Source organism: Panulirus ornatus, chromosome 9 (genome assembly GCF_036320965.1).
Source record: "Panulirus ornatus isolate Po-2019 chromosome 9, ASM3632096v1, whole genome shotgun sequence".
Lineage (NCBI taxonomy): Eukaryota > Metazoa > Arthropoda > Malacostraca > Decapoda > Palinuridae > Panulirus > Panulirus ornatus.
Genome location: NC_092232.1, coordinates 38,079,339 through 38,104,850, shown reverse-complemented (window position 1 = coordinate 38,104,850; position 25,512 = coordinate 38,079,339). Strand labels below are relative to the sequence as shown.

General features: G+C 39.9%; 1 protein-coding gene across 1 annotated transcript in view; it reads left to right on the top strand.

Annotated features, from left to right (window-relative positions):
* LOC139750053 (replication factor C subunit 4) overlaps positions 1-23,850 on the top strand; it is an 84,460-nt gene extending 60,610 nt beyond the window's left edge. Inside the window, exons 4-6 of the mRNA XM_071664392.1 lie at positions 6,103-6,200; positions 13,520-13,618; positions 23,493-23,850. Coding sequence (XP_071520493.1) covers positions 6,103-6,200; positions 13,520-13,618; positions 23,493-23,850 — 555 coding nt within the window. The remainder of the gene's footprint in view (positions 1-6,102; positions 6,201-13,519; positions 13,619-23,492) is intronic.
* Positions 23,851-25,512: the final 1,662 nt, after the last annotated feature.

Here is a 25,512-nt window from a genome sequence, read left to right as displayed (position 1 = left end):
GGGCAAGAGGGGGAAGTGATAACAGGGAGGAGGTGGAGATGGAGTGAGTATTTTGAAATATTGTTGAATGTGTTTGATGATAATTTTCTGGTTAGGGTAGTGTGCGAAGTGTGTCAGTCAGGGAGTGTGGTTTGGTGAAGAGAAAAGAGGTAGTGAAAGCCTTGCAAAAGATGAGATCCGGCATGGCAGTGGGAGTGAGTGGTATTGCAGTTGAATTTATTAAGAAAGGGAGTGACTGTGTTGTTGATTGGTTGGTGAGGATATTCAGTGTATTTATGGTTCATGGTGAGGTGTCTGAGGATTAGCAGAATGCTTTGTTCAAAGGCAAACTACAGAGGCATAAGTTTGTTGAATATACCTGAAAAATTGTATGGGAGGGTATTGATTGAGGTGAAGGTATATACAGAGCACCAGATTGGGTAGGAGCAATGTGGTTTCAGAAGTGGTAGAGGATGTTGGATCAGGAGTTTACCTTGAAGAATGTGTTGGAGAAATACTTAGAAAAACAGAAGGATTTGTATGTGGCATTTATGGATCTGGAGAAGGTGTATGATAGGGTTTATAGAGATGCTTTATGGAGGGTGTTAAGAATATATGAAATGTTTGAAGGATGGAGTGATAAAGATTTTGAGGAATTGGGGCCTGAATGTGCAGGTGTGCAAGGTATAGAGTGAATTGGAAGGATTTGGTTTACTGGGGTCAATGTGCTGTCAGTGGACTGAAACAGGGCATACCCTGAGCTACTATAAAGGGATTCTCCCCTCTAGATATTGGTATGTTTGGATCTCCTTCTATGGTAAAATCATGTTCATTACATATTTCCATGTGTTGTTCAGAAAATATTTTGTGATTCTGGTGTTCATGTAGGGGCCTGTATACTAGTCCAACTGTTATTTTCTGACAAAAATTGTTTTTGATTTGTGGTGCCCTCAAGATTGTCCTGTCCACTACACTTTTTATCTTTTTTATTAGTGATATCCTCTCTTCCACAAGTAACCAAGTGCACTCATAAGCTGACAGCTCAGCCCTGCATTTATTCACATCCTTCAATTCTACTCCTTCCTCTCCCATTTGATCTGCACCTCATCTTGACTTAGCTTCCTCAGTAAACTCGGATTTAGACAGGGCATTTCGGGTTGAGTCTAATGCCTCCAGGACCCAGTTTCTACCTCTCTTTTGAAAACAACTCTCATCTCTCCTTTGACAGTTTTGTAATTCCACCTCTTAATTTGATGATTGTACTTGGTATTACTGTAATGTCCGCTCTTTCCTGGGAACCCCACATTATGGAAATGGCTAAGTCTACTTTCTAAGAAACTGGGAGTCCTGTTTAGGTGTTGATATTTGTTTTCTTCAAAATGATTTCTTTGTTTATACAAAAGATTGATTTGTACTTGTATGGAGTTCTAACTTCACATCTAGGGTGGTTCTGGCTCAGCATCCTTAAGAGTCAAGTTGAAAGTGGTCTGACATATAAACTATCCCAGGCTAACTTCTGAACTTGACCCTCTTGCCCTATACTGCAATGTTGGTTCACTTTCCCTCTTCTATAGGTATTACTTTGGTTTTTGTCCCCACCATGCAATACTTTGCAAGTTGCTGCATCTCATGATTACTGTGTGGCCATTGGCAACTCAAGGGTGGGCCATTTTGATAGCTGTTTCTTTCACCTGGAAGCTTTGGAACTCTCTACCTTCTCTTCTCTTTTCCAATAAATTTGACGTTGCCCATTTTAAAATACAGGTTTTTGCTTCCTCCAAAATTCATAAATACTTTCCTGTGTCTCTTCTTTTTCCTTTTCATAATTCATTTTATATTTCAGTTAAGGCTCTGCCTTGATGTTGACATTTTTCCAGGACTGGAGCCTCCAACTTCAGAAAATGATTCAGAAATAGCAATTACATAATTTCTCTCTGATGCTGTTGTCTTTGAATATGAATTTTGTTGCATACCACCCTAAGCATAAACATGAAATATTTTGTAGGTGATGGAGACCTATTTTGAAAACTACTTAAAAAGTGGGATGGGTCTGGTCATGCTGGCTGTTTTTGAGGATTGGCGGAATGCGTGCGTAGTGCCATTGTACAAAGGCAAAGGGGATAAGAGTGAGTGCTCAAATTACAGAGGTATAAGTTTGTTGAGTATTCCTGGTAAATTATATGGGAGGGTATTGATTGAGAGGGTGAAGGCATGTACAGAGCATCAGATTGGGGAAGAGCAGTGCGGTTTCAGAAGTGGTAGAGGATGTGTGGACCAGGTGTTTGCTTTGAAGAATGTATGTGAGAAATACTTAGAAAAGCAAATGGATTTGTATGTAGCATTTATGGATCTGGAGAAGGCATATGATAGAGTTGATAGAGATGCTCTGTGGAAGGTATTAAGAATATATGGTGTGGGAGGCAAGTTGTTAGAAGCAGTGAAAAGTTTTTATCGAGGATGTAAGGCATGTGTACGTGTAGGAAGAGAGGAAAGTGATTGGTTCTCAGTGAATGTAGGTTTGCGGCAGGGGTGTGTGATGTCTCCATGGTTGTTTAATTTGTTTATGGATGGGGTTGTAAGGGAGGTAAATGCAAGAGTCCTGGAAAGAGGGGCAAGTATGAAGTCTGTTGGGGATGAGAGAGCTTGGGAAGTGAGTCAGTTGTTGTTCGCTGATGATACAGCGCTGGTGGCTGATTCATGTGAGAAACAGCAGAAGCTGGTGACTGAGTTTGGTAAAGTGTGTGGAAGAAGAAAGTTGAGAGTAAATGTGAATAAGAGCAAGGTTATTAGGTACAGTAGGGGTGAGGGTCAAGTCAATTGGGAGGTGAGTTTGAATGGAGAAAAACTGGAGGAAGTGAAGTGTTTTAGATATCTGGGAGTGGATCTGTCAGCGGATGGAACCATGGAAGCGGAAGTGGATCATAGGGTGGGGGAGGGGGCGAAAATTTTGGGAGCCTTGAAAAATGTGTGGAAGTCGAGAACATTATCTCGGAAAGCAAAAATGGGTATGTTTGAGGGAATAGTGGTTCCAACAATGTTGTATGGTTGCGAGGCGTGGGCTATGGATAGAGATGTGCGCAGGAGGATGGATGTGCTGGAAATGAGATGTTTGAGGACAATGTGTGGTGTGAGGTGGTTTGATCGAGTAAGTAACGTAAGGGTAAGAGAGATGTGTGGAAATAAAAAGAGCGTGGTTGAGAGAGCAGAAGAGGGTGTTTTGAAATGGTTTGGGCACATGGAGAGAATGAGTGAGGAGAGATTGACCAAGAGGATATATGTGTCGGAGGTGGAGGGAACGAGGAGAAGAGGGAGACCAAATTGGAGGTGGAAAGATGGAGTGAAAAGGATTTTGTGTGATCGGGGCCTGAACATGCAGGAGGGTGAAAGGAGGGCAAGAAATAGAGTGAATTGGAGTCATGTGGTATACCGGGGTTGACGTGCTGTCAGTGGATTGAAGCAAGGCATGTGAAGCGTCTGGGGTAAACCATGGAAGGCTGTGTAGGTATGTATATTTGTGTGTGTGGACGTGTGTATGTACATGTGTATGGGGGGGGGGGGCCATTTCTTTCGTCTGTTTCCTTGCGCTACCTCGCAAACGCGGGAGACAGCGACAAAGTATAAAAAAAAAAAAAAAAAAAATATGTAGAGTTGCTAATGAGCCTACTAGATGCACAGTTCCTGGTTTGATTAGGTTTCAGAAATGGAGAGGACAAGGAGAAAGGGGAAGCTGAATATGAGATGGAAGTGAATAAGATTTTGAGTGCTTGGGGGTATGAACATGAAGGAGGATGAGAGGCATGCAGGTGATAGAATTTATTGGAGCATTGTAGTATACAGGGGAGGACATGCTCTCATTTACTGAAGTAGGGTGTGTGAAGCAGTCTTGGGAAACCACAGACAGGTATGCAGAGCCAGATTGTGGATAAGGAGCTGTGGTTTCAGTGCATAACACATAACGGCAAAAGAGTGGATGTGAGCAATTGAGGCCTTTCCTTCATGTGCTTCTTGTCCTACCTTGCTGATGCAGGAAACGACAAATAGCATATGTGAAAGAAAAATGATAATTCTTTCATTCATATTTACTAATTACTGCAAAAGTGTGGTAGCATCAGTAATAGATGGATGAGCCATAGAGGAAAAAATCCTCACTTGGTTTCTTCCTCCATTCCTTCTTTTGAAAAATAATACTGGAGGGAAGAATTTCCAGGCTCCTGCTTCTGCTCCTCTAAGTTGCCTCCATAACATGGATATACTTGGGCAGTGTTGCTTTTTCCTGTCCCCATTCATTTTGACCTTCCATTAATACTGTAGATTTATAAATGAATAAGAGACCGTGCCTCTTTTTACATGAGTTTACATGAGAAAGACAGACAACAGGAGGCCTGATCGGCTCATGACTGGTTTGTCTGGTAGATTTTTTTTCGTAACTTAACGAGAAAATGTGATACCACTTGGCAGTTTTTTAAGCTATCATCTACTCCCTGCTGTTGCACATTAGCCTTTTAGTGTCCCATTGCCACTGTGGTTTATATGATTTATTTCTGGCATTTTTCTCAGAGTATACTTGAATTTATGAAATATTTGTCTAAAAGACTTTTGAAGGTATTTATAGTCTTGGCATTCAATACGTCTGATGGTAACTTATTCCAGTGCTCAACACACCTATAGGAAAACAAACTTTTCCCATGTCCATACTATATCTTTTACCTGGTAACCATATTTTCTTGTATTTCAAAAAAATGTTCATGATTTACTTTATCTAATTTGCTCAGAATTTTGAACACTTGGATTAGTCGCTGGGAAAGTCTACATTTTTTAAGGCAGAAGAGATCCAGCCATTTTAGCCTCTCTTCTTATACCAGATTTCTAAGGGATGGGATCAATTTTGTTGCAAGTCTGTATTTGCTCCAATTTTTCCTCATCTTTTTTGTAGTTTGGGGACCAGTACTGGACTGCATTTTCAAGGTGTAGTCTGACTAGAGAATCATAGTGTGAGAATTGTTCTCGTGTCTTGCAATCTCTGTTCCTGACTATTAAACCTAACATTAGGTTATATTTTTTACTTGCTGTTTGACACTGTTGTATTTAAGATTGTTGCTAATGACAAGTCCAAGGTCCTTTTCTTCATTTCTTTAGTTTGAGAGTTTTTATTGAATAGTTTGTAGTTGTAACAGATATTCTTGTCTCCAAAGTGCATAACTTTACACTTGTTTACATTTGAAAGGCATGAGAACTTAGTGGCAAAGTGTTCAGTATTTGTTTACTGATTAGATGTAAGTTACTTATGCCATAGAATAGGAGTGGCTGTCTTTTTATGACAGACCTATCTAACCTCTCAAAAATTAATATTTTTGCAGTTTATGTTGCATCTTTAGGAACACCAGAAAGCTGTTGACACTAATGCAAATGTCTTGTATTTATTTTTTTTATTGTACTTTGTTGCTGTCTCCCACATTAGCAAGGTAGCGCAAGGAAACAGATGAAAGAATGGCCCAACCCACCCACATACACATGTATATACATACACGTCCACACACGCACATATACTTACCTATACATTTCAACGTATACATATATATACATACACAGACATATACATTTATGCACATGTACATAATTCATACTTGCTGCCTTTATTCATTTCCATTGCCACCCTGCTACACATGAAATGACACCCCTCTTCCCCCGCACATGCGTGAGGTAGCGTTAGGAAAAGACAAATGTCTTGTAAGTACTTTATATCTGGAACTCTCAGGTACATTGGTATCTGTTAATGGAGTGTAGGGACTGGGTATTTTGTTATGTCTTGACATTAGGAAGTAGTCAGTAGGAACATAAGGTAGGAGCCTCTGCAAATACTGCTATACTTGCCTCCTGCCAGTGGCCTGTTAAGGGTGAGGCACTAAAGGCAAAGAAATGGCTCTGGAGTTCATTAGTTATGTAGTCTATTGCCATGGCTACCCCCTTGAGGGAGTTCCAGAAAGGAACAGGCATTAGAGAGAGAGATAGGTAGATAGATAGATAGACTTTCATGAGGAAATGAGATATGGTAAGTTTAGTTGAACACCATATTATGTTATAAGACTGCTACCTTTCATAATGATGAATATTTTTGTTTTCCAGTTTCCAAATTTGTTGTTCTATGGACCACCAGGAACAGGTAAAACTTCAACGATTTTGGCTGCTTCAAGACAGCTGTTTGGGGACCTCTTCCATCAGAGGTAAGTTATTTATAACTCGTTGGGTGTTGTAGTATTTGAAGTTTGCCCTTAAAAGCTAAATAGTCAATGATCAGCGATGAGGCAGTGAACAGAATGTACTTGAGTGAGAAGAATAGGAGCAGCTTCAAAGAAATGCAGAATTTGAGATGAAAAGTAAATACTAGATCATCTTGCCACTAGAAATTTGAGAATTTTTCCATTAGTATTTTTGTCAGTTTAACACTTATAGTTTTGGCTTTTTTTTTATTACAAAGTCTCTATTCAAAGACAGAATTTCTCATCAAAATTAGGTCTGACATGATGATTCCAAGGTTTTTGGATGTAGAAAGCTTGCCTCTTAATAAAGGAGCAGGTTATATTTGGGACAAAATTTGAGTAAGAAAAGCATTCCAAAGCTTAGTATACAAAGAAAAAGGTATCTTACTGCTCATCCTTAGCATGCTGATAGCCACTGTCTGTATGTAATCGTGCTTCTGTCTCTGTCAAACACATAGCAGAGGTTATTGTTACAGAGTGGGAGGCATTTATCCTCTCTTCCTTCAAGACAACCTGTTCTTCCAATCCATGGCTCAAAAATTCTTGTTTTGCAGCCATTCAGACAAGGCTTATTGGGCTTGGAAAAGCTCTTCTTCCTCTGATTCCCATTCAGTATTTATCACTGCTGTAATCATTGCAAGTAAGCCATCCGAGTCAAAGCATTCCTATATTCAAAGGAAGTGTGATTACCTCTCCTTGTCATCCACTGATACATCTTTCTGATCTGTAGCTAAGAGTATTGTTAACATAGTCTGTCTCTCTACGTTTTTCTCACTTTGTTCTGACAGGACTATAGCTGTTTTTCCTGTAGACAAAGCAACTCTCTTTGGTTCCTGATTCTCCTCTAACTGTACCCTTAATGGCTAACATTTCTTCACCCCTTGAAACTCCTCTTGCTATTTCTATACCTCTTCCCGAAATCTCTCTTGGAACTGTCTGAAAAGCGCTTTTCTCTCTAGACACAAGCAAGGCTTATAGTCCTGATGGCATCCATCCCCATGTATTGAAAGGGTGTGCCTCTGACTTTGTTGTTGTGCTTGCCCTTCTGTTCCATTTCTGTTTAAAAACCAGTACTTTCCCTATTGGAAACATCCCATCCCCAAGAAGTGACTGTTCTGACCCCTCTAACTGCAATCCTGTTGCTTTGACATCTATGGTTTCTAAAGTCTTTGAATCCCTCCACAACTCCTATCCCCAAAGACATCCTGAATCCCAGTCTTCTCTCTGGTGATATTCTTTCCTATTTTACTAATGTCATCATCTCTGAAAGATTTTAGGGAATCATATGTGGTTGCCCTTGATAAACCAAAAGCTTTTGACAGGGTGTGGTACTGGGGTCTCTTAAGTTTTGCTCTTTTAGCTGCCCAATCTCACTTTGCTATCTCATATCAAGCTTCCTTTCTAGCTGATCTATCTTCCTGGTTGTTGATGGCTGAGGTTCTTGCCCTTTCTCCCTCAGAAGCAATGTCCCTCAAGGTTCCGTCCTGCCTCTCACTTTTTCTCTTTTTTATCAGTGATTTCGTTTGTTCCACAGATAACCAAATGCACTCTCATGCTGATGACTTTGCTTCTTCTTTTCTCACTTGATCTGCATCTCATTTTGACACAACTTCTTCATTAAACTCAAACTTAGACAGGATATCTCTGTGGGGTAGATGAAACCTGTTTAAGTTCAATTTTTCCAAGGCCCAGTGTCTGCCCATCTCTCTCTATAATGCCTCCAAGATGCAGTGTCTGCCCCTCTCTCTGTCAACAATTCCCTACAAGTTTCCTCATTTCTTTGCTGGGTCTGTAATTCTACCTCTTGACTCAGTGAGCATACTTTGTGTTACTGTAACATCCCCTCAAGCTAATAGCCTATGCTTACAAGCAGCCAGGTGTCAGGAGCAGAAACCAAAGTAATATTTTAAGGAGAGGGTTAGAGAGCTAGTAGCTTGGCATAGGGAAATTCATTTCAATATCAGATCAAGTCATTTGGAGAACTAAGTCATAATGCTTTAGATTTGATTATTATAAGTGTTGTGGGTAGAACTAGAGCTGCACTAAATATGGAAGCAGTTGTCCATATGAGAATGCATTAGTTCTTTGTATAATTAAGGTTACTGCTAAGAAGAGAAGAATCAGCTTCTCACCAAGACCCAGTTTCTTTAATGGCTTACCTAACTGTTTGAATGATGTGGAGTATTCAAGGTAGATAAGACATTTTGGTGATACATACCAAGTTGTAGAAATAGAGATTAGGAAGAAATTTGGTTTTGAAGTGCTAAACTTCTATCGGGGTGTGATTGGATTTCACTTGGGTGAAAAGTTATTTGGTGACTCTGTATCATCTGTAGTCGACAAATAGGAATACAGCTCTGTTGAGGACCTTTACACTCGAGGAGCAGGAGCTGTACATTTGCATGGAGTACAGTATTGAAGCTACAGGAGCATTTTACAGGGGGTCTAGGGTTGTATGATAATATGACAAGAAGATAATGAATTGATTGGGTTACATCTACCCAACTGGAAAATCCTGGCCAAAGTTGATGAATTATTCCTCCGTTGAATATTGAAATTTGATATGAGAGTTGTATAAAGTCTGATAACAGGAGCTTGCATGTCTATTATACAGTATACTCCATAAGCACAGGTAGGATTTTGAGTGATTTTATTATATTTACAAAATTCTCAGTGTATGGCAAGGTGGCTGATGTATTTCAATTGACCTAATGTCTTTCACCTAACCAGTTTCTTGGGTCAGATCAAGCATCCATAGCTTTATGACTCATTCCCTATTCAAAATTACTCCAGGATCTCTTTCTAGGAAAGAGTCCTGATGTTACCCAAGATGTCTTTCCAGAGGCCTCTGCAGCCAGGGCTGTGCTGCTTCCAGTAGTAGGGAAATATGGACTTTAGATTAGAATGAGAAGGTTTTTGATGAAACCATACTGTTAGTGATATAGCCTCACCAAAGGTGACTTTTCATTTGTGGTGTACCTTATGTAAGTGTAGGTTGGTAACATCCTCAAGTCTCATATGATGATATTTATATTTGTTTATTTTTTTATTTTGCTTTGTCGCTGTCTCCCGCGTTAGCGAGGTAGCGCAAGGAAACAGACAAAAGAATGGCCCAACCCACCCACATACACATGTATATACATACACGTCCACACACGCAAATATACATACCTATACATCACAGTGTACACATATATATACACACACAGACATATACATATATACACATGTACATAATTCATACTGTCTGCCTTTGCAAATTTATTCCCATTGCCACCCTGCCACACATGGAATAACAACCCCCTCCCCCTCATGTGTGCGAGGTAGCGCTAGGAAAAGACAAAGGCCACATTCGTTCACACTCAGTCTCTAGCTGTCATGTAATTATGCACCGAAACCACAGCTCCCTTTCCACATCCAGGCCCCACAAAACTTTCCATATATCATATGATGATATAGACATAAAACTTTTCATTTGTGATGTACCTTATGTAAGTGTAGTTTGGTAACACCCTCAAGTCTCATATGATGATATAGACACAATCTAAGCTACTGAGTAACTCCATATATTATTTACAACTTTCTTTTGTTTCATCAGTTGAGACATAAATCTACAGTTGCCCCCCTTGGAAGAGAGGGGTAATGCATAACCTAATCTTAACCTCTAACTTTTTAAAAGATCAGTGATGTAGACAATGAGTAGTTCTTTAAGAGATGTTGGGATAGACTCACCAGGGGACATAACATGAAATTAAGAAACTATATGAAGAATTTGGTAAAGAAGTACTTTTGCAGTATAAAAGTGTTGGATGAATGGAATAGAATGACAGAGGACGTAGTTAACGCATATAGTATACATAAATTTAAGAAGTTGTATAATATAGAGTGTTTGAGGGATGGGGTTTCACTAGTATAAAACTCCTTCCCCATGGAGTATTAGTAGGTAGTTACTGAGGACATTGTTAATGCATACAGTATTCATAAATTTCAGCAGTTGTATAATAGTGTTCAAGGGATGGGGTTTCACTAGTATAAAACTCCTTCCCCTTAGAATGCAAATAGGTAGTTACAAAGAGGTATTTACTGTGAGGGGTATTGTTATAGTGACCAACTGTCTTGTAGCAAGTATAAGAATAGCTTTCAACTTCATGGATAAGAAATTATTCACCAAGCTGTTCACATCATACAAAGGCCAAAATTGAGATATGCATTACAGGTGAGGTCTCTGTACCTAAAGTTGCAGTGTTATATACAGGGATCAAAGGAGAATGATAAGACAGTACAAAAGATCCTTGAGTTACAAACGAGTTAGCTTTTTGGACTCATTTTATAAGCTGATTTCAATTCGGAAAATACAAAGGAGTGCATAGAATTAGAGGAAATATCTATATTTAATTTATTTTTATTAGTGAAAGAGAAGAGAGAGGCATTTGGACGATTTTTGCAGGGAAAAAATGAAATTGAGTGGGAGATGTATAAAAGAAAGAGACAGGAGGTCAAGAGAAAGGTGCAAGAGGTGAAAAAAAGGGCAAATGAGAGTTGGGGTGAGAGAGTATCATTAAATTTTAGGGAGAATAAAAAGATGTTCTGGAAGGAGGTAAATAAAGTGCGTAAGACAAGGGAGCAAATGGGAACTTCAGTGAAGGGCGCAAATGGGGAGGTGATAACAAGTAGTGGTGATGTGAGAAGGAGATGGAGTGAGTATTTTGAAGGTTTGTTGAATGTGTTTGATGATAGAGTGGCAGATATAGGGTGTTTTGGTCGAGGTGGTGTGCAAAGTGAGAGGGTTAGGGAAAATGATTTGGTAAACAGAGAAGAGGTAGTGAAAGCTTTGCGGAAGGTGAGAGCCGGCAAGGCAGCGGGTTTGGATGGTATTGCAGTGGAATTTATTAAAAAAGGGGGTGACTGTATTATTGACTGGTTGGTAAGGTTATTTAATGTATGTATGACTCATGGTGAGGTGCCTGAGGATTGGCAGAATGCGTGCATAGTGCCATTGTACAAAGGCAAAGGGGATAAGAGTGAGTGCTCAAATTACAGAGGTATAAGTTTGTTGAGTATTCCTGGTAAATTATATGGGAGGGTATTGATTGAGAGGGTGAAGGCATGTACAGAGCATCAGATTGGGGAAGAGCAGTGTGGTTTCAGAAGTGGTAGAGGATGTGTGGATCAGGTGTTTGCTTTGAAGAATGTATGTGAGAAATACTTAGAAAAGCAAATGGATTTGTATGTAGCATTTATGGATCTGGAGAAGGCATATGATAGAGTTGATAGAGATGCTCTGTGGAAGGTATTAAGAATATATGGTGTGGGAGGCAAGTTGTTAGAAGCAGTGAAAAGTTTTTATCGAGGATGTAAGGCATGTGTACGTGTAGGAAGAGAGGAAAGTGATTGGTTCTCAGTGAATGTAGGTTTGCGGCAGGGGTGTGTGATGTCTCCATGGTTGTTTAATTTGTTTATGGATGGGGTGGTTAGGGAGGTAAATGCAAGAGTTTTGGAAAGAGGGGCAAGTATGAAGTCTGTTGGGGATGAGAGAGCTTGGGAAGTGAGTCAGTTGTTGTTCGCTGATGATACAGCGCTGGTGGCTGATTCATGTGAGAAACAGCAGAAGCTGGTGACTGAGTTTGGTAAAGTGTGTGGAAGAAGAAAGTTGAGAGTAAATGTGAATAAGAGCAAGGTTATTAGGTACAGTAGGGTTGAGGGTCAAGTCAATTGGGAGGTGAGTTTGAATGGAGAAAAACTGGAGGAAGTGAAGTGTTTTAGATATCTGGGAGTGGATCTGGCAGCGGATGGAACCATGGAAGCGGAAGTGGATCATAGGGTGGGGGAGGGGGCGAAAATTCTGGGGGCCTTGAAGAATGTGTGGAAGTCGAGAACATTATCTCGGAAAGCAAAAATGGGTATGTCTGAAGGAATAGTGGTTCCAACAATGTTGTATGGTTGCGAGGCGTGGGCTATGGATAGAGTTGTGCGCAGGAGGATGGATGTGCTGGAAATGAGATGTTTGAGGACAATGTGTGGTGTGAGGTGGTTTGATCGAGTGAGTAACGTAAGGGTAAGAGAGATGTGTGGAAATAAAAAGAGCGTGGTTGAGAGAGCAGAAGAGGGTGTTTTGAAGTGGTTTGGGCACATGGAGAGAATGAGTGAGGAAAGATTGACCAAGAGGATATATGTGTCGGAGGTGGAGGGAACGAGGAGAAGAGGGAGACCAAATTGGAGGTGGAAAGATGGAGTGAAAAAGATTTTGTGTGATCGGGGCCTGAACATGCAGGAGGGTGAAAGGAGGGCAAGGAATAGAGTGAATTGGAGCGATGTGGTATACCGGGGTTGACGTACTGTCAGTGGATTGAATCAAGGCATGTGAAGCGTCTGGGGTAAACCATGGAAAGCTGTGTAGGTATGTATATTTGCGTGTGTGGACGTATGTATATACATGTGTATGGGAGGGGGGTTGGGCCATTTCTTTCGTCTGTTTCCTTGCGCTACCTCGCAAACGCGGGAGACAGCAACAAAGTATAATAAAAAATAAAAATAATATCTATATTTAATATGATAATGTATTGGGTATTGTATTTTAAAGGAAATATGGTCTAGAACACAGTAAGCAACACTTAATGACAAAAAATGCAGTTTGGTTCGTAAGTATATATATGACAAATTGATTGTATGTCAGGCTAGGAATTAATTATGTATTGTTTTTGGAGCTTTTTTGTAAGTATGGATGTTTGTAGATTAGATACTTGTAGGTCAGGGCCCTTATATATCAGAATTAAGGGAGATGAGTGACAAGAAAAGGCTAGATGCCCTAGATATGCCTTCCTGGGAAGAAAGAAGAGAAAGGGATTTTTATAGCAGATTGGTGACTTGGATACCGAGCAATTCTTTGAGAGAGGTTGGGATAGAACAACCAGATGAGTAACATGAAATTAAGTAAGAAACTTGTTAAAGATATGAGGAAGTTCTTTCATATGATTGTGTGGGATGAAGCGAATAGAATAACTAAGGTCATGGTAAATAAGAACAGCATACATAAATTTACGATGTATGATAGATAATGTTCAAGAGATGGGGTCCTATGAGTGTAATCTCCCTTACATACAAATAGATGATTACAGTGTTTATTCACTGTGCTTCTCTGTATAACATGCTTATTGCCTATATGTAAGTGCTCATACATAATTGTAGCATGAATAGATCCCACATTTTTTTCATAAAACTATTAGAACTTAGGTTGCACCAGAAGAAAAAACATTTTAATTTCAGATTATCATTTTCTCTTGCAGAGTTTTGGAACTGAATGCCTCTGATGAGCGAGGGATTCAGGTTGTGAGAGAGAAAGTGAAAAACTTTGCCCAGATGACTGTATCCAGTACTAGGCCAGAGTAAGTAGAGAAGGTCTTCTTTGAGTTTTTTATGAATATTATTTACAGTTGATTACAGTTGTTTGCAATTTCTATAAAGTCTCTTTGCAACTGTTATTATTTTTAGGGGGTATTTTTGATGTGTATGAAATTCTTGGAGAAAGAGTGAGTTGTGTGGTATGTTTCATGAATGGATCTTGAGAAAAAGCATGACAAAGTGGCACAGACCTTGCAGCAGTTGCTACATATATATTTGGGGTAAATGGAGTTATTAAACAATGAGGAGTTTTTATCAGGATAGGAAGATGTGTGCAAAGTAGGATAGGTGGAGGGTTAGAGGCTCTTGGGGAAGGTCGGTCTGGGTCAAAGATGTGTGTGTGTCACTGTGGTTGTTTATAGTTTGTTGATGGAGTGATGTGAGAGTGAATGTAAGGACCCTAGATTGAAGATTATGTGCACTGTAAGTTAGTAGCCTTGGAGGTGAATCAGTTGTATGCAGATGGTATAGGTCTGATGGCAGACTCGTGCAAAAACTCCAGAAGCTGGGGACAGAGTTTAGAAGTGTGTTACTTAGAAAGTTGAGTGTGAATGTGAATAAAGGAAGGTGTTGAGATGCATCATGTAAATAAGACATGATTGCTTGAGTTAGTCTGATTGGAAAGGACTGGAGGAAGTGAAATGCTGTTCCATAGATATGTGTGAGTGGATATGGCAGCAGATGGAAACACGGAGGCTGAAGTGAGTCATGAGGGTAAGAAAAAAGACAGGTTCTGGGTACATTGAGGAGTGTGGTCCTTGTCTCATAAGGCAAATATGGGTATGTTTGAAGATATAATAGTCCTGATAGTTTTGTATGGATGCGAGACTTGGGCACCTGACTGCAAAAGAACAGAAGAGAATGGATGTGTTGGAAATGAAATGCTTGAGGACAGTATATGGTGTGAGATTGTTTGATTGCCTAAGAAAATCCAGTTTAAGATAGAGATATGATAGTATGTAGACTATGATTGAAAGATGGCTAGAGTGTGCTGAAGTGATATGGACATACTTGAAAGGATAAATGGTGAGAGACTGACTTAAGAGGATATGTTTGTCAGTGAGAGGGGCAACATAGAGGATGGAGAGACCAAGAAGGGGATGTAGTGAAAAAAGGCTGTTAGTGATCAGGGCCTGAACTTTAAAGAGGTAAAGAACAAATTCAGCATTGTGTTGTATTAGGGGAAGTGTGCTGTCAGTGGGCATATGAAAGTTTGGGAAACCAATGAATATTCTATAGGGCTTGACTGTGGATGAGGGACTCTGTTTTTTTTTTGCATTATGTATGATGGCTGGAGAGTGCATATAAGGAACTGGGGCACATGTGTAATGCACTGAAAACACAGCCCCCTGTCCACAATCAGGCCACACATACCTTTCTGTGGTTTCCCTAGCTGCTTCATATGCCCCTGTTTAGTTCATTGACAGTACATCACCCCTGTTTACTATATCAATCCAGTTTACTTTACCCTTGCACACCTTTCACCCTTCTGCATGTTTAGGCATCTGAGCATTTCATAATCTATTTTCATGCCATCTTTCATCTCTACTTTCATCCCCCTCTTCTTTTTCCTCTACTGATGACTTGTACATCCTCTCTGTTAGCTTCTCCTCACTCATTCTTTTCATATTTCAAACCATTTCAGCACAACCTCTTCAGTTATCTCAACCATGCTCTTTTTATTACCATACCTCTTTCTTGCCCTTTGATTATTTACTCAATCAAACCACCTCACACCATCAGTTGTCCTCAAATATTTCATTTCCAACTCATCCACCCTTTTCTGCACATTCTTGTCTATGGCGCATGCCATGTGTGCATACATTATAACTACAATACCTTCAGACATACCCATTTTTGCCCTCCTAGATAACGACCTCGTTCCACACATGCCTCACTGCTCCCAGAACCTTCAGCCCCTCCCGTACCATATGATTCACTTCTGCTTCCATGGTTCCACTTGCTACTATGTCCACTTACTGGTATTTTAAAGTCCATTTCCTCCAAATTTTCTCCATTGAAAAGTAGACTCCAACTAAGCTGCCCCTCTGCCTTGCTAAACTTAATAACCTGGCTTTTGTCCCTATTAACTATTGGCTTCCTCCTTTCACACTGTCTCCCAAACTCAGACATCAATAAACTTGTGAAGTTTCTCTCTTGAATCTGCCTCCAGTGCTCTCATCAGCAGACAACAGCTGACTTGCTTCCCAGTCTCTCCTCATCCCCTAAAGACTGCATACTCATGGCCCTCTCCAAGACCCTTGCACTTATTTTCCTTGCCACCCCATTGATATACATTTTTGATAGCGATGGAGACATCACACCCACCAGATCCACCACCACCTCAAAACAGTCACCATCCACTCTATCTTCTTCCACACATACCTTACACTCTTATAAAAGATTTTCATTGCCTCTAACAGCTTTCCTCCCATACCATATATCTGTAGGTCCTTCCACAAGGCATCTTTATCAACCCTGTCATATGCTTTCTTTAGATCCACTCCATAAATGTCATATCCATCTGTTTTTCTAAGTATTTCTCGTACACATTTTTGGAAGTGAACACCAGATCCTCACTTCCCTTACCACTCCTGAAATCACATTTTTCCTCCCCTGTATGATGATCTGTACATGCCTTTGCCCTCTCAGTCACAACTTTCTCTCACAGCTTACCATGAACACTCGGCAAATGTATACTTTTTTAGTCCAAGCACTTGCCTTTGTTCCCCTTGCCTATTTATCGTGGCAATAGACGTGCTTTCCACCAACTTGACACCTCATAGTGATCCATACATACATTTGAAATCCTAGCTAACTAATCAATAACACATGATTCTGAATGCCCTTTTCTGCACTCTTTCTTGCTGGTCCCTCTCTGTAGCTATTAGTGAGGACCAGGCTGGGGAGGCATACATGAGCTTAGGTAGAATGGAGATGATATAGACATTTCTGAGCTCACTTGATGTGACACCTAATGATTTCATTTGGTGAAGAAGATAGAGATGATATGAGGAAGATTTGATGATAGTATGTACATGACTTTTGCAGTTGAAATCATTGTCTATAGTTACACCAAGAAATTTGAGGTCTCAGACTACCCGGAGGCTGTCAGGGCCTTGTGTGATATCAGGAGTGTTGTTAGTGATAGTAATGCCAATGTTGGAGTTGTGTAAGTACTTCCAGTGATAGTTTGTGTCGTTCAAAGTGTCATTGATAAAAATGAGAATAAGGATGTGGTAGGGGGGTGAGAGAATATGTTGTTAACCCTTTCATTGGCCGATGATGCAGGTTTTGATAGAACAACCCTCACACTTACCAGGCCACCTTACAATGAAAGCTCACCCAGACAATCAGAATTCCTTGCTTAGTGTATGGCCAGAAATGATTACATGACTTGTCTTTTTATTATTATTTATTTATATATTTTGCTTTGTCGCTGTCTCCTGCATTAGTGAGGTAGCGCAAGGAAACAGACGAAAGAAATGGCCCAACCCACCCACATACACATGTATATACCTACACGTCCACACATGCAAATATACATACCTATACATCTCAGTGTATACATATATATACACACACAGACACCTTACAATATTATATTATTATACTTTGTCGCTGTCTCCCGCGTTTGTGAGGTAGCGCAAGGAAACAGACGAAAGAAATGGCCCAACCCCCCCCCCGCCATACACATGTATATACATACGTCCTCACACGCAAATATACATACCTACACAGCTTTCCATGGTTTACCCCAGACGCTTCACATGCCTTGATTCAATCCACTGACAGCACGTCAACCCCGGTATACCACATCGCTCCAATTCACTCTATTCCTTGCCCTCCTTTCACCCTCCTGCATGTTCAGGCCCCGATCACACAAAATCTTTTTCACTCCATCTTTCCACCTCCAATTTGGTCTCCCTCTTCTCCTCGTTCCCTCCACCTCCGACACATATATCCTCTTGGTCAATCTTTCCTCACTCATTCTCTCCATGTGCCCAAACCACTTCAAAACACCCTCTTCTGCTCTCTCAACCACGCTCTTTTTATTTCCACACATCTCTCTTACCCTTACGTTACTCACTCGATCAAACCACCTTACACCACACATTGTCCTCAAACATCTCATTTCCAGCACACCCATCCTCCTGCGCACAACTCTATCCATAGCCCACGCCTCGCAACCATACAACATTGTTGGAACCACTATTCCTTCAAACATACCCATTTTTGCTTTCCGAGATAATGTTCTCGACTTCCACACATTCTTCAAGGCCCCCAGAATTTTCGCCCCCTCCCCCACCCTATGATCCACTTCCGCTTCCATGGTTCCATCCGCTGCCAGATCCACTCCCAGATATCTGAAACACTTCACTTCCTCCAGTTTTTCTCCATTCAAACTCACCTCCCAATTGACTTGACCCTCAACCCTACTGTACCTAATAACCTTGCTCTTATTCACATTTACTCTTAACCTCTTCTTCCACACACTTTACCAAACTCAGTCACCAGCTTCTGCAGTTTCACACATGAATCAGCCACCAGCGCTGTATCATCAGCGAACAACAACTGACTCACTTCCCAAGCTCTCTCATCCCCAACAGACTTCATACTTGCCCCTCTTTCCAAAACTCTTGCATTTACCCCCCTAACAACCCCATCCATAAACAAATTAAACAGCCATGGAGACATCACACACCCCTGCCACAAACCTACATTCACTGAGAACCAATCACTTTCCTCTCTTCCTACACGTACACATGCCTTACATCCTCGATAAAAACTTTTCACTGCTTCTAACAACTTTCCTCCCACACCATATACTCTTAATACCTTCCACAGAGCATCTCTATCAACTCTATCATATACCTTCTCCAGATCCATAAATGCTACATACAAATCCATTTGCTTTTCTAAGTATTTCTCACATACATTCTTCAAAGCAAACACCTGATCCACACATCCTCTACCACTTCTGAAACCACACTGCTCTTCCCCAATCTGATGCTCTGTACATGCCTTCACCCTCTCAATCAATACCCTCCCATATAATTTACCAGGAATACTCAACAAACTTATACCTCTGTAATTTGAGCACTCACTCTTATCCCCTTTGCCTTTGTACAATGGCACTATGCACGCATTCCGCCAATCCTCAGGCACCTCACCATGAGTCATACATACATTAAATAACCTTACCAACCAGTCAACAATACAGTCACCCCCTTACAATATACATATACATATATACACATGTACATAATACATTCTGTCTGCCTTTATTCATTCCCATCCCCACCCTGCCACACATGAAATAACAACCCCCTCCTCCCAAATGTGCGTGAGGTAGCGCTAGGAAAAGACAACAAAGGCCACATTCATTCACACTCAGTCTTTAGAGTAATAATGCACTGAAACCACAGCTCCCTTTCCATATCCAGTCCCCACAGAACTTTCCATGGTTTACCCCAGACGCTTCACATGCCCTGGTTCAATCCATTGACAGCACGTCAACCCCGATATACCACATCGTTCCAATTCACTCTATTCCTTGCACGCCTTTCACCCTCCTGCATGTTCAGGCCCCGATCACTCAAAATCTTTTTCACTCCATCTTTCCACCTCTAATTTGGTCTCCCACTTCTCCTCGTTCCCTCCACCTCTGACACATATATCCTCTTGGTCAATCTTTCCTCACTCATTCTCTCCATGTGACCAAACCATTTCAAAACACCCTCTTCTGCTCTCTCAACCACACTTTTTATTACCACACATCTCTCTTACCTTGTTATTACTTACTCGATCAAACCATCTCACACTACATATTGTCCTCAAACATCTCATTTCCAGCACATCCACCCTCCTCCGCATAACTCTATCCATAGCCCACGCCTCGCCTTGCAATATTTATAGGATTATTTTGTGTATAAACATGTGTATATCTTGGAAAATTCTTTGAATACTACCCTGAATGATTGAATCCCTGAAATTTTTTCTACCAGTACCAGATGATTAAAGATAATTTTACATAAAATCTCATGGTATGTGCTTCCAGTAGTTTTTTATTATTGATTTATGGTGAGTGAGCAGTGGAACGATGCAGTAAAGTTGCTTGTGAAAGAGAGGTTTATGGGCAGTACTTATAGGAGAGGAGTGCAAATGAATGGGCAATATACAAGAAAAAGTAAGGAAGTCAAGAGAAAGATGCAGGGGATGAATGATTACCAATAAACTTCATGGAGAGTAAGATGTTTTCGAGGGAAGTTAATAGTGTGAGAAAAATGAAAGAACAAATGGGAACATTGGTGAAAGAGGCAAATGGAGAAGTGGAAACAAGTAATTATAAGGTGAAGAAGAGATGGAGTGAGTACTGATGCTCCTTGACTTACGATGGTGTTACATTCCAATAAACTCATTGTAAGTTGAAAAGATCATTGTCGAAATTGTATGTAATACAGTTAATACTGTACATCTAACCAATCGAACATCATAGCTTAGCCTAGCCTACCTTAAATGTTCTCAGAACACTTACATTAGCCTACAGTTTGACAAAATCATCTAACATAAAGCCTATTTTATGATAGTGTTATATATCCCATAATTTATGGAATACTGTACTAAAAAAGATTGCTTATATGGATACTCACCAGAGGCAGGAGACACAGATGGGCATTTTGTAAACATGATGGGATCCAAGAAATTAAAGCACAAAATCAAAAAAATGCTGTCAACACAGTAAACTGTAGAGTAAGGGTTGTTTGCACTTATGATTGCGTGGCTGACTGGAAGCTGTAGCTCACTGCCGCTGTGCAGCATCATGAAAGTGTATTGTACTGCATATCGCTAGCCTGGGAAAAGATCAAAATTCAAAATTTGAAGTATGTTTGGTTTCTACTGAATGTATTGCTATTGCACTATTGTAAAGTTGAGAAACCTTTGAACCATTGTAAGTTGGGGGTCATCTGTATTTTGAAGGCTTTTTAATTTGTTTGATGATAGTATGGCAGAAGTTGGGTATTTGGGTTAGGGAGATATATGTTTGAGGACAGCATGTGTTGTGCGGTGATTTGAATGGAAAGTTGTGTGGTGAAGAGAGAAAAGGTGGTAAAAACCTTCCGTAAGATGAAATGTAGCACTGCTGCTGAAGTGGATGGTATTGCAGCTGAATTTCATAAGAAAGGGGTTGACTGCATTGTTGATTGGTCATTTAGGATTTTCAGTATATGTATAGATCATGGTGAGGTGTCTGAGAATTGGCAGAATGCTTGTATAGAGCCATTGTATAAAGGCAAGGGGGACAAAAGTGAGTGTTTAAACTACAGAGGTGCAACTTTGTTGAATGTACCTGGTAAATTATATGGGAGAGTGGTGATTGAGAGGGTGACGGCATGCACAGAGCATTGGATTGGGGAGGAATATTATGGTTTCAGATGTAGAGGATTTTTTAATCGGGTGTTTCCTTTAAAGAATGTGAAAAAAAGTTAATGAAAGGGAAGTTTTTTAATGTGGCCTTTATGGATATGGAAAAAAGCACATGATAGGGTGGATGAGGTTCCTTGTGGAAAGTGTTACAGATATGTGATGTGGGAGGAAAGCTACTTGAAGCAGTAAGAAACTTTTACCAAGTATGTAAGGCATGTGTGAGTAGGTAGAGTGGAGGATAAGTGGTTCCAGGTGGTGGATCTGGGGCAGGTGTGTGTGATGTCATCAATGGGGTGGTTAGTGAAGTAAAATTAATGGTCTTAGAGAGAGGGCAAGTATGCAGTCTGTAGGGGATGAGAGGGGCCTGGGTAGCGAGTCATTTGCTGTTTGATGATGGCATATTTGAGTGAGAAACTGCAGAAGTTGAAGTTAAGTATGAGAGTGTGCAAAAGGAGGAAGTTAGAAGTAAATTGAACAAAAGCCAGGTTATTTGTTTTAGCACGTCAAAGGGACAGGTTGGTTGGGATGTGAATTTGAATGGAAAAAATTGTAAAATTTGGAGGGAGTAAAGCGTTATAGATAACTGGGAATGAACATGGTAGCAAATGGAACCATTGAAGTGGAAGTGAGTCATAGTGTGTGTGAGGGGGTGATGGTTCTTGGATCATTGAGGGATGTTTGGAAAGATAGGTTATTATGTGAGAGGGCAAAAATGTGTTTGTTTGAAGGCATAGTAGTCCCAGTGTTGTTGTATGGATGTGAGGCATGGACTGTAGATGAGAATACATGGAGAAGGGTAGATGTTTTGGAAGCAAAATGTTTGAGGACAGCATGTGTTGTGAGGTGGTTTGAATGAATAAACAATAAAAGGGTAAGGGTCATAATAAAAATAGTGTGGTTGAGAGAGCTGAAGAGGGTGTGCTGAAATGGTTTGGATATAAGAGCAAATGAGTGAGGAGAAGTTGAAAGAGAGGATATATGTGTCAGAAGTGGAGGGGAAAAGAATGGGCAGATCAAACTGGAGATGGAAGGGAGTGAAAAATATTTTGAGTGGTCATGGCCTGAACATGCAGGAGGGTGAAATGTGTGCACAGGATAGAGCGAATTGGAGAGATGTGGCGTACAAGGGAATATGAGCTGCCTGTGGACTGTACAAGGGCACATTAAGCAGCAGGGAAAGACTACGGTAAGGTTTGTGGGGCCTAATTATGGATGGGGGATGTGGTATCATTGTACTACACATGATAACCAGAGAATGTATGTGAATGAATGAGGCCTTTTCTTCATCTATTCCTGGCACTACCTTCCTAATATAGGAAACCATAAAGTTACAAAAGAGATATATTTATATAAAACCCTTTATATATTCATTAAAAAACATGAAAAGGAAAGATTTTCCTGTCACACCAAAACTAAACACAGAAATGTCTTTATTAGTGAGATTCCAAACTAAACTGAGCCCACATCATCAGCCAGCAGAAGAGTCAAATTTGCCCTGAAAACCAGAACATGAAAAGGTTAGTGGGTTGAACCTTTACATATGAAGTACTACTTAAGGTAAACCATGGAGTAATCTTTTGGGCTTAACTATAGATAGTAGACTATGGTTTCGGGGCATTGTGCATGACATCTAAAGAATGAATGTGTATGGATGAAGGTGTTTGGTTTTGATGCTACTCTACAGATGTGGGCAAGGCAGGTAGGTATGAAAAAGAAAATAAAGAACAGATAAGGAATGATCCATACTACCAGGTAATTGTTCTCTTAAGTATGATGTTTGGATTGTTGTAATATATTGGGTCAAATCCAGTTCTTCCCCAGAATTGAAAGTGGCTGATATTCCTAGAGGAGAAGCATAATCCTGTTCAGTCTCATTATATGTGGTTGATACAGCATTGTTCTTTGCATGTCCAGTAAATTAGCGTGTAAATTGAGGCATTTTCCATGGGTCAAGATGTGCAGATGTGTTCTCATAGTAAGAAAGCTTACACCTGTCTCCCCAGATATATTCCGTAGTTGTCTTTCCATTTATGTAGCATTATGTTGAAGCAATTTTTAGTGCTGAAGATTATTTTGGGGGGTTCTAGTTTATGGTCCTAAAGAAGAGATGCTTGTGGTTGTACATGATAAACCCACTCACACTGATATGTGGTAATTGCGGTCCTGATTGTAATGTGGTCAATGCTTTTATGGGAGCCAACGACTGTTTAGGCAGCAAGCACAGCATGACTCTAATAGTTGGGATAATAATTTATTTTTTCTATGGGGAGAGCTTTGAAGGAAAAATGATTATAATTTGTCTTGGTAGTCAGCTTTCTTTAGGGTTCAGATACTTCTGCGAGGCAGAACTGCCTAACATTGTCAATTAGTTCACAAATAAGTCGCCCACAAACCTGATTTTTGATTAACACTGTCATTTAATTCCTACAGTGGTAAACCATGTCTTCCATACAAGATCATCATTTTAGATGAGGCTGACTCTATGACCAGTGCTGCCCAAGCTGCCCTCAGGCGCACAATGGAAAAACAATCCAGAACAACCCGTTTCTGTCTGATATGCAATTATGTCTCTCGCATAATTGAGCCTCTCACATCAAGATGCTCCAAGTTTCGCTTTAAGCCCCTTGGTAAGTATTTTATTGTAGTCTTAACACAAAGGTATTCTTGCAAGTATGATAAGTACTTTAATGAAGACAAGGTCCCTTATTTTAGTGGCATGAATATGCATAGGACTAAAAGTAAATTCGCTTTAAAAATAGATGTAAAAATAGTTTTTGAATGTATATGAGTAATGGTAATAGATATAAGAATGATCATTATGAATGTATATGAGTGATAGTAATAGAGATAAGAATGATCACTATGAATGTAATTGAGTGATAGCAGTAGATATAAGAATGGTCACTATGAATGTATATGTGTAATAGTAATAGTTTTGAAAATGGGTCACTAGGTTTTACTGGACTCTGACCACTCAGAGTTACACCACAAATGAAAAGTCACCTTATGTGAGTCTGTATCACTGGAAGTACAGTCTTATTAAAGAACTTTCCACTCCAAAGCAGTCATTTTCCTGTTACTAGAAGTAGTGCAGCTGGGACCTCTTCATAGGTACTGGAGTGATTATGAATAAAAAATGGTCATTGTGAATATATATGAACAATAGTAATTGGTGTGAGAGAGGCCAAAGCTGAGATTAAAGGATAAATCAAGCTAAATAATTTTATAGTGAGTTGAAGGTTTTAATTTGATGTGTTTTTGATGGTGACTGCACTGAACTCAAAACATCAGGAAAAAGTATGATTAGTGGAACGATGAAAAGAACACTATATAGGTGTTATTTTGTTCTCATGTGTGTTAGGACTTGGATATATGTATCCAAAATTGCTGGTAGTGAAAGAAAAATGTTATAGTTAATTAAGTTGTTAGAATTGAATGACAGCTTTTATGAGGGCTTATTCTGAACAGATGTGCAGGGCACAGTCCTTATATTACTTTGCAAAATTTTACTTTTCTTTTTACAGATTGACCATTGTTTTTATCATCACACCAGGTAACAAGGCCAATTTCATTTGTTAAAGAGCCTGAGTGATTTTTTTCTCATTGTCTTTGACAACATTTTTACCTTTGTCAGTGTTGTCTACTTCAGGATCGCAGTTTCTCAAAATTTCTGGAATTATTATATGAGAATGTATGTTAAGTTCATGGTATGTGACACAGAATATAATGACATTCTGAAAAAAATGTATAGAGCCTGGAATTTTGTATCTAAAAGTGTGGGAACCTCATATATATTTACTAACATGAATTATACAATTTTTGGTCTAGCTACATATACATAAACTAAGAGCAACTTCCATTATAGCACCAAATTGATGGAAATTTTCTAAGAATGAGAATATTGAATAATTTATTTGCATTAAGGATAACTTGTCCATTCCTGATGTTATTTTGTGAGGCTAGGAGAAGGAGAGCATGTATAAAAATATTATCATTATTATTATTAGTATTATGAATGTGTTTGATGATAGAGTGGCAGATATAGGGTGTTTTGGTCGAGGTGGTGTGCAAAGTGAGATGGTTAGGGAGAATGATTTGGTAAACAGAGAAGAGGTAGTGAAAGCTTTGCGGAAGATGAAAGCCAGCAAGGCGGTGGGGTTGGATGGTATTGCAGTGGAATATATTAAAAAAGGGGGGTTACTGTTTTGTTGACTGGTTGGTAAGGATATTTAATGTATGTATGACTCATAGGGGATAGGGGAGAAAGAATACTTCCCACGTATTCCCTGCGTGTCGTAGAAGGCGACTAAAAGGGGAGGGAGCGGGGGGCTGGAAATCCTCCCCTCTCGTTTTTTTTTTATTTTCCAAAAGAAGGAACAGAGAACGAGGCCAGGTGAGGACATTCCCTCAGAGGCCCAGTCCTCTGTTCTTAACGCTACCTTGCTAACGC